At 69.1% G+C, this 9,952-nt stretch overlaps 1 protein-coding gene across 2 annotated transcripts; it reads right to left on the bottom strand.

The window, feature by feature from the left end:
• Positions 1-821: 821 nt before the first annotated feature.
• NR1D1 (nuclear receptor subfamily 1 group D member 1) lies at positions 822-6,281 on the bottom strand. 2 transcript variants are annotated; one of them, XM_057385273.1, is made up of 6 exons: positions 5,152-6,281; positions 2,495-2,836; positions 2,310-2,398; positions 2,080-2,224; positions 1,205-1,668; positions 822-1,074 (listed from the first exon to the last, which is right to left on the bottom strand). In XM_057385273.1, exons 1-6 carry the CDS (start codon positions 5,858-5,860, stop codon positions 850-852), a joined length of 1,974 nt encoding a protein of 657 aa, XP_057241256.1. In that variant the 5' UTR covers positions 5,861-6,281; the 3' UTR covers positions 822-849. The 2 variants fall into 2 exon arrangements, with proteins under 2 accessions (XP_057241256.1, XP_057241257.1); XM_057385274.1 differs by having other exon boundaries at positions 828-1,074; positions 5,406-5,463.
• Positions 6,282-9,952: the final 3,671 nt, after the last annotated feature.

The raw sequence follows: 9,952 nt of genomic DNA, 5'->3' as shown, positions 1-9,952 counted from the left end.
ATGCCAGGGGCACCGTGCCATGCCATGGGCTCCGAAATCCCTGCTGTGACTACCAAATGTGGGATACCAGGCCATGGGCACTGTGCTTCATGCCACAGCTCCCAAATGTGGGGCAGTGCTGTGCCACTGGGCCATGCCATGGGCTCTGAAATCCCTGCTGTGACTACCAAATGTGGGGTACCAGGCCAKGGGCAYTGTGCTTCATGCCATRGCTCCCAAATGYGGGGCGCTGCAGTGCTGCAAATCACCAGGCAGGGCCATGGGGCTTCGTGSCAGTCTGTGGTTATCAAATGTGGGCTACCATGCCATAGGCATTGTGCAGTGCCAGGAGCACTGTRCTCCATGCCACGGCTCCCAAATCTGGGGCATTACAATGCCACGGGGCACCAGGCAATGCTGATGGGCTTCATGCCAGGCCATGGTTATAAAACATGGGGTACCATGCCATGCCAGGAGCATCGTGCTCCATGCCACAGCTCCCRAAAGTGTGGCACTGCAGTGCTGTGGGGCACTGAATAATGCCAGGAGCACCGTGCTGCACGCCACGACTGCCGTTTGTGGARCACTGCAGTGCTGCAGGGCTCCGTGCCAGCCCACGGGGCACCGTGCCATGACAGGGGCACGGTGCTCTGTGCCACAGCTCCCAAATGTGGGGCACTGCAGTGCTGCGAGTCACCAGGCAATGCCATGGGCGCTGTGGGCCACCAGGCAATGCCGTGTTCCGTGGTCCGTGGCTCCCAAATGTGGGGCACTGCAATGCCATGGGACTACTGCCCCATTTTGGGACATTGTTCCCATGCTTTGGGGCTCCATGCCCGTCCATGGAGCACCGTGTGATGCCATGGGGTATCAAGCCCTCCATCGAGCTCTCRCCATTCTGGGACCTACCTCAAAAGTGCCAGCCTTGAGCAGGGTGACCTGGTCGTGCTGGGAGAGCGCCTGGAAGCCGGGAATGTGCTTGGCGAACTCGACGACCTCGCGGACGGCGGGGGTGAAGCTGAGGGAGAAATCCTCCCAGATCTCCTGCACGGAGCGCCCGCTGCGGCCGGGCACGTGGCTGTTCATGGGGCACGCCTGTGGGCAACCAGGGGGTCAGCGGGCACCGGGGGGGCTCGCCCGGCACTGCGGAGGGCACTCACAAGGGGATTAGCGCTGTTAGCAGCTAAAAATACCCGGSGGGGAGCGGCAGCTCCCGGGTGCTCACCGGCAGGATGTCCTTGGGGCCGCGGGGCCAGGGGCACCCCCGCGGGGCCGGGGGCTCGGGGTAGGCGGCGGGGCAGAGCCGGGGCTCGGGGGGGCCGGGGGCCCAGGCGGGGGGCGCGTCCCAGCGCAGCAGACCACTGTCGCAGGCGGGAGGGGGTCCCAGCTTGTCGTGCGCGTAGATGAAGATCTCCTTGTGGGCTTTGGCCACCTGCGCGATGACATCCTCGGTGGCCCCGCCGGGGCTGGGCGAGCGAGGGGGCGTCAGCTGCTGCGGGAACTGGGAGAAGCAGGCGGGCGGGGCGAGTGGCGGGGGGCCGGGGGGCGGCGCACGGCCCCCGCCCGCGGCGGGACCCTCGCCGGGGCCCGGCATCGGCGGTGGGGCGCTGGCCATGCCGCCCATGGCGCTCTGCATCTCCGCCAGCATCCGCTGCTTCTCCCGCTTGGGGATGCGCCCAAAGCGCACGGCTGAGGGGGGAACATCGGCGTTAGGGGGGACACCGGGGGCAGCACGGTGACCTCCCCAAACCCTGCCATGCCCATCAGGGCTGACGGGAGCGGGGCTGCGTCCCTCCCCCTCTGTGTCCCATTCCCCCTTGGAGGGGACACAGCCCTGAGCACCYTGAGGACCCATCCCAGGAGGGGACATGCAGCTCTGGGCACGGGGACACGCAGCCCCACATGTGGGGGGTCCCAGGAAGGGGGGACACATCCCATGGGAAAGGCACAGCAGCCAGCACAGGCAGAGAGACTCAGCTCCAGAAGGGAAGTACAGCCCTGGATACATCCCGGGAGAGGATGAGCACCCTGAGCACGGCAAATCCCACCCCCAGAGGGAATCCCCGGCTCTGGACGTCACGAGAGTCCCTCCGAGCTCACCGTCGCGGGACATGCCGACCAGCAGGCACTTCTTGAAGCGGCACTGCTGGCAGCGGTTGCGGTTGATGCGGACGATAGAGCAGTTCTCATTCTTGAGGCACTTCTTGTACTGAATGTTCTGCTGGATGCTGCGGCGGAAGAAGCCCTGCGGGGCGAGGAGGGGGGGGTCACTGGGGGTCCCCGCAGTGTGACAGCGGCTCCGTGCCCCATCCCCGGCCCCGTCCTGGTACCTTGCAGCCCTCGCAGGCGTGGACGCCGTAGTGGAAGCCGGAGGCGACGTCCCCGCAGACCTTGCAGAGCAGCACCATCCCGTTGAGCTCTGCGGAGGGGACGGGGGTCAGCGGGGTCCAGGGGTGTGTGCCGAGGGGTGGGGGGACCACCCGCCACCCCCYCCGGCCCTCCGAGCCCCACTCACTCGTGACGGTGCTGCCGGATTTGCTCGGCGAGCTGCGGCGCCGCTCGTCCGCAGGGACCGGCTGCACCCCGGGGAAGTTCACCGAGGAGCCGTACGGGGAGGAGGTGGTGGTGGAGGAGGATGAGGAGGAGGAGGAAGGGGAGCCGTCCTCATGGGGGGCCAGCGTGGCTCCGTTGTAGGCGCGGGAATCCTGGAGGGAGCCGGTGGGCGACGGTGGGAAGTACGTGGGGAAAGGCTGGGAGCCCGACTGGGAGCTGCYGTTGGAGCTGTCGCTGCACAGGGACACGGGGCTGGTGCGGGTGGGAGAGGCGCCGTTGGAGCCCACGTAGCTGATCACCCCACCTGCAGAAAGAAAGGGCCATTCATGCACCGAGCTGTGCCGGGCTCAGCCTCCCCCGACTCACGGAGAGGGGGAACCCCGGGAAAGTGGGTGGGATCCCCAGGGAAGCACCCCGACTCCATGGGCAATCCGGATCCACGGGGATCCCGCGGGGCCGCACAGGCACCGAGCTGTGCCRGGCTCAGCCTCTCCCAGCTGAGGAAGGGGAAACCCCTTGGAGGGGGACCTCCGGGTGGAGCGGGATCCACAGGGAACGGATCCACGGRCATCCCGGTGGGCTACTCATGTACSGAGCTACACCCGGCTCAGCCGCCCCCAGCGCGGGGAGGGGGGGGAGAGAAGCCCCCCAGARGGGAACCACAGCCCCACGCGGGGTGGGATCTCCAGGGAAGCATCCCGGACGCATCCCGGATCCGTGGATATCCCGCYGCGCCGCACGTGTGCCGCCCACCCTGAGTCAGGCACCGCACCCACCGGCCGCCACGGGCGCCGGCCCCACGTGGGACGGGGACAGCCGGGTTTATCCGGGTGCGTGCCGGCTGGGGACACGGGGCAGGGCACCCCGGAATTGCCTGCAGGAGGAATGTGGGCTGGGAACCCTGCGGAGAGGTGAAATCAGGAGGTCACAGGAGTTACTCCTGCCGTTCCTGGCTCCGTGCCCGCAGCACAGCCGGGCTCCCGCCCCACAGCTCCCGGGACAGTTCCACGGTGCAGTCCCCAATAGCGCAGCCCCCATGGTACTGAGGGGCTCCCAGCGCAGCCCCCCGTGGCACCGGGATGCTCCCAGCGCAGCCCCCCGAGCTGGGGGGATACATCCCCCGCTGCAGGACCGAGGAGCTGAGTGAGGACCCCCAAAAAGTGGGGAGCAGCGCGGGGGGGACACACTCGTGGCCCCTGGCTGAAGTCACAATCCTTGTCACCCCACTCACGGGGCAGGGACAGCAGCAGCGGGACACGACTCCGGGCTGGGACACGTGGATGGTGATGTCGGGGACACACGGGATCACCAGGGCCATGTGTCTCCCGCCGCACACGGTGCCGCTGGCACAGATGCCACGCGCCAGAGCCAGCTTGTCACCATCCCCCACTTCACTGAACCACCTCCAAAGGGGGTCACTGAATTGGGGACAGTGGGTCCCACCTCGACGACAGCTGATCCTGGAGCCCCCCCCCCGATGAGACACCAAAATAAAGGGGGGATCCCCACACCCCAAAGCCTCGGGACACCCACTTTGGGGGTCTGGGGTGCGGGGATTCCCCCCGAGAGCTTGCCGCAGAGCARAGGAACCGTTCTTGACCCCAAAACAGAGGGAACCCCCCCAAACAGCCTCCCCGCAGCCCCCCCAGCTCAGGCGGCCTCACGCCGCCGCCCCACGTGCTCCAGCCGCACGTGGCCCCCCTCGACACCGCCCCTTCACGCTTTGTCACGCCCCCTCCCCTCTCATTGGCCAGCGGYTCCGCCCCGCCCCTTCTGGTTGCCCCGGAGACAGGGCTGGCCCCCCCCGAATGAACGGCGGCGTCCCCAGTTCCGTGYATGACGTCATCGCTGATGTCATGTGCCGACCAATGGGAGGGGGCGGGGCGGGGCTGCGGGGAAAACAAACTCCGCACGTGGCAGCGGCGGGGAGGGGGACACGTGCGGGGGGGGGACACGGGGGAGGGGGGGGCACCGCCTCCGGTTCCCCCCCCCCGTCCCTCCCGGTGCGCGGGGAGCCCCGACACGCGCGGCACCGCCTCGGCCGTCCACGGGCTGCCCGGTCCCCGTGATCCCGCGGCCGGCTGATAATGCACACCCCGGTCCCGCCGCGGTCCTCTCCGGTCACCSTGACCGGTCCCGCCGACCGGGACACCGATCCCTGCGCGCTGCCTTGCGGTCCCGGTTCCTGGGACACCCCGGTCCCCGGGACAGCCCGGTGGTCGCTGCCTCGGACCCACTTCACTCCCCTCCGGTGCCGCTGACCAAAACACAACAGTCCCGGTTCTCACCCTCCCTACCCCTGCGTCCAGCRCTCTCCGGCGTTCGGGAATTCCCGTACCCGGTCTCCGGGACACCTCTGTCCYGCAGCGCTCCCCTCCGCTACTGCTRTCCGGGACACYCCGGAAGAGCGATCCCTSTTCTCAACCTTCCTGCGCCGCGTCCCGCACGCCCCAGAGTTCGGGACACCCCGATCCCGGTCTCCGTCACTTCTGCCCCGACCACCGGAGCACTCCTGTGCCGGGATTCACATCGTCCCGGTGTGCGAGACGCCCGGTACCGACGCGCAGCCCTCCCTACCCTCCTCCCGGGGACACCCCGGCCCCGCTGTCTGAGCCTTACCCCGCTCTGCAGGACCCCCCGGTCCCGGTAGGACGGAGCCCCGTTCCGGGACGCGGTCCCCGTGCGCATCCTGCCCGGTCGGGCGTGCGGGACCCCTCGGTCCCGGTGTCCGGACCCCTCCAACTCGCTGTCTCAGCGCGCAGCCCCTCGCCGCGGTCCCGGGGCGCTGCCCCCCAATCCGCTCCGGTGTTGGGGACCGGTGCCGGTGCCCGCACGGTTGTCCCGGGGGTGGGGGGCTCCGGCGGGGCACTGACCTGTGCTGCCGGCCTCGGGGGCCGCCATCCTGTCTTGGCCCCGTGAGCCTCCCAGAGCGGAGCCGCGCCGAGCCGTGCTGTGCCGCCGCCCGGTGAGGGCTGTTGTGCGCCCGCCGCCCGCCCCGCCGCCCCCCGCACCGGCCGCGGCTGCGCACTGGGCCGCACGCGGCGCCGCCGCCTCCCCCATGTGATTCCCGGGGACAGCCTCGTGCCCCAGTGACACACTTTCCGCCGGCGGCCCCGGCCCCGCGCCGCCGCCGGGGAGCCCGGGCTCGGCGGGGACCCCCGCACCGGGGCTGCCTGACGGACCGCGGGGACCGGTACCTGCACCGGTACCTGCACCGGGGGCACCGGGGACCCTGCCACCCAGCACAGCAGCGACCCTGCACCGGGAACCCWCGGGCGCAGCACTGTCCCCTGCACTGCGGGACACCTGGGTGCAGCACTTGACACATCTGTCACTTGGCACCACACTATCCCCCGCACTGGGGACCCCCAGTCACGGCACTGGCAGCACTGTCACCTTGCACAGCGCTGTCACCTGCGCTGCGAACACCTGACTGTGGCACTGTTTGTCCCYTGCAGCCGGGAGTTCCAAGTACAGCACTGTCACTCTGCCTGGCACCTTCCCCTGGGAACACCTGGGCACTGATGTCACCCCGCACAGCACTGGGGACACCCAGGTACCCCTGCCACCCCTCAAAGTGCTGCCYACTGTCCTAGGGACACCCAGGCACCCCTGTAACCCCGCGTGGCACTGTCCCCTGCACTGGGGACACTCAGCTACCCCTGTCACCCCGCATGGCACCGTCTCCTGTGCCCACCTGTTTGGCTCCAGCACCGCAGCCCCCCGCACCAGGGACGCCTGTGCATGGCACAGCCCCCGGCACAGCCCCCGGTGYGGCCGGACCCCTGCCCGCTGCCCCCTCCCCATGTTCCCCTGCCCACCCTMTGCTGTCCCCACGCTGCCCACGGCGGGTGCCCGCTGCGGCACGTGCCTGGCATCCACGTCCCGGTTTGGCCCCACTCCCGGCTGCCGCGGGGGCTGCGGCAACGCGGTGCCAGGGTAGAGTTGGTGGCAGATCTGGGTCGCGGCGCCGGCCGGGGCCGGCCCAGCCCCGGCAGCGCCGGGGGCTCCGTGGGTGTTCGCGCTCCCGCCGCGGGGAGGGTTTTTGGGGGTGCCAGCACCCTCCCGGGTGCCACGTGCCGGGCGCTGCCCTGGACCCCAGCCAGGAGGAGAAGGAGCAGAACACGGATGTGCCAGCGCCGGGAAATCCTCGGAGCTAATCCCACAGGAGGGGAGGTCTCCGGTGCTCCGGCGGTGCGGAGCGCCCGGGGAGGGACACCAGAGCTCTGCACCCCAAAGACCCCCTGGCACCCCGTGGGTGATGAGACCATCCCTCAGCTGGGGATGTCCGGGGGTTCTGGGGGTGGTCACGGATTTTGGGGCTCCCCAACGCACTGGGGCGGTGGGAACACCCCGACACTCCACAGGACGTGCCCTAGCCCTGAGTCACGGGGCGGTTGCGCGGTGCCGTGGCACCTCCGGCCGTGAGAACCGCGGCGGCTCCCGGAAGGATGTGTGGGGCCAGGCTGGCACGGGACCGGGGGGACCCGGGGGGACGCCTCTCCTGGGGCGAAGGGGCCCTTCTGCTCCACGCCCGCTCCCAGCGGGGCCGTGCCCGGACCGTGCAGGTGCCTCCGGCCCCACGCAGCTCCTCGTTCCCCTCCCGGCACGTTCCCGGTGATTATCTGTGACTCAGCCGCACGTCTGGATTGGGAAAACATCCCCGCGCACGGCGCTGCGGCACACGGCGCCAGTGATGCTCGCCTGGAACTCTGATCCCCCAGGAATCCCCGTGACGGGAGTGGGGCTGGGAGAGCCGGGACAAACCTCATGGGGTTCCTCTGTGGGGTCCCGCCGTGAGGCTGGGACCCCAGCACGGGGGGTCCTGGTGAAGGTGCTGTGAGCAGGGACCCCAGGCTGGGCACAGCTGGGATATTTCTGGGATATCCCGACTCTGGGACCACCCATGGGGAGCAGAGTGGGGGTGAAGGACCACCAGAGCCACCGGGACCGGGGTACTGCAGCTGACAAGCGCCGGGAACGCTCCCAGGGGCCGGGTCTGTGCTTCGGGGGGCTTCCCGCGGCTCCCCGTGCACCCTGCGCAAGGCAGTGCCCGTCCCAACCAGTTCATGGTGCGGAGGGGCCACCCGAATGCCCCTCGAGGTGGTCCCATGCCACCAGATGCACCCCTAAATCCTGCACCTCCACGGATCTGTGCTCCCCTGTACTCCCGCATCCTGCACCCCCAAACTCTGCATCCCTGCACACTCCTGGGGTCCCTGCACCCCAGATCCTGTCCCCCTGTCCCTGCACCCCCAGCTCCTGCATCCCCGCACCCTGCACCCCCAAAACCTGCACCTCCCGGGGTCTCTACCCCTCAATCAATCCAGGGCTGCCCCRTCCCGTCATGCCAGGACCCCACGGGGTGCCCCATCCACCGTGCGGTGCCCGGACTGCCGGGGACACACACGTCACCCCGCCCCTGCCATCGGCTGTGCCCCTGCCCTTCCCATGCCGTGTCCCCCCAACTGCACCCCCTGGCCCCCCACTTCCCCCCCCCGAGGGATGCAATCCGCATTCCCCTCCCCTGCCACTGCTCCCGGGGGAGGGGAGGCAGCGGAGRGGCGGTGGGGACGGGGACGGTGTCAGAGCTCGGGGTGAAGCCGGTGCCCGGTGCCCGGCGCGGGGTGCCCGGTTGCCGGTGCCGGGTGCCCGGTGCCGGTGCCGGTGCCGTGGCCGTGCCGCGTGACGCTCGCCCCGCTTCCCGCCCGGCGCCTGCGTGCCGAGGGTTTATTTTTACTCGGGGCTGGAGCCTTGTTTACCTTGTTGAACCTTTTCCAGGAAAAGAGGGGGGGGGGGAATCTCCGCCGGGAACGGGGGTTCGTTCCTGCCTACCCCCCCTCCGTCCCAGGCTGGGCACTGAGGAYTGGAAGGGGACAGGATCCCCAGCCCTACACCCCCAGCCCCACTTGGACACCCCCAGACCCTCCGTGAGGCTGCAGCAGCCCTGTGGGGTTGGGGACACCGGGTCCAGCTGTGTCCCCGTGTCACCCTACACACATCGAGCCTCAGTTTCTCCACCCGTAACTGTACGCTGAAGGGGGGAACCAGAAGTGCTGGGTCCCMCCCAATTTGGGGGTCCCGCACACCGGACCCCCATTTTATCCGTCCCCACTGACGCCAGTGGGGTGGAAGGGTGGGGCAGGAGCCCTGGGGCTGCTGTGGGGGGCCAGGAGAGCGCTCGGAGGGTTGGGATTTGGGGTGCTTTGGGGGGGTGTTTTCCTGCTGGGAGCAGCCCTGGCTCGGCCGCTGGCTCTTGGCTGGGGCAGCAGCTCCCGCTGCCAGAATCGCCCTCCCTCCCCGGGAACGGGAAAAATCGGGTAAACAAGGCAGGCCTGGCCCGGGTGGGGGCACCCCACGGCAGGTGGGGACACTCCAAGGCATCCTGGCACCACGGAATGGGGTGGACTGGGGTTGGGGGGCAGAGACCCCAGGAAGTGCAGGGTCTGGGGGTACAGGGTGCAGGGGTGCAGGATGYAAAGTTTGGGGGTGCAGGGAGGGTGCAGGCATGCAGAATTTGGGGTGCAGGAGTGCACAAATTCGTGGAGTTGCAGGATTTAGGGATGAGTGCACCCCAGGAAGATGCAGAGACCCAAAAAAGGCTGCAGGGCTGGGGAGTGCAGGGACCCCACAAAGATTCAGGGGTGCAGGGCCACAGGGGTGGTGCAAGGGGGTACAGTCTGGGAGTTTCAGAACCCCAGGAGGGTTCAGGGATCCAGAAATTGAGGTGACACAGTGACATGGGGGTGCAGAAGGGGTGCAGGACCCCTGGGAGAAGGGGGGACCCCACTGTGTTCATCATGTGGGGGAGGTCTGGGGGAGCAGCCAGGGCAAGTGGGGACCCCTCTCACTTTTCCCTGTCCCCCCTCCACGATCTCACGTGCTGATGTTTATGTTCCCTCTGCAGCCTTGGGACTGCGGAGGGAAGGGAGGGGGAAGGAAGGGGGAGGGTGGGACAACACCGGGGACTCCTTCAGCCTCCAGACCCCCCATCCCAACCCCACCACCTGGGACCCCTCCCCCCTTTCCCATTCCCCCGTCACCCCGCGTTTGACCTTCCCAAAGGTCAAATGTGTGAGGAGGGGGGCGGGGRAGCGGGGAGAGCACATCCCGCCAGCCGCCCCCCTAAACCCACGGGTCACACAGAGGCCACGGCGTCGTGGCCAGCGGCCCGCTTGGCATCTGTGCCAGCCCATGTGAGCGGGCTCCCTCCTCCTCCTCCTCCTCTTCCTCCTCCTCCTCCTCCTCGCGCGGGGAGCCCTCTCCATGCGCGTCACGTGGCGCTGGCATGTGCGCCCTGCTCCATTTTTAGCCCCAGCAGCCTCCCTGCTGCAGAGCCATGTGCGGGCGGGCAACGGCCGGCACGTGGGCCTGCCGCAGCGGGGATGGGCACCGGCACCGGCACCGGCACCGGCACCGG

The sequence above is a fragment of the Malurus melanocephalus genome, unplaced genomic scaffold (genome assembly GCF_030028575.1).
Source record: "Malurus melanocephalus ecotype Western Australia unplaced genomic scaffold, MMel_1.1 scaffold_806, whole genome shotgun sequence".
NCBI lineage: Eukaryota > Metazoa > Chordata > Aves > Passeriformes > Maluridae > Malurus > Malurus melanocephalus.
Note: the sequence above shows the minus strand (reverse complement) of the source record. Positions and strands in the feature narration are given on the sequence as shown.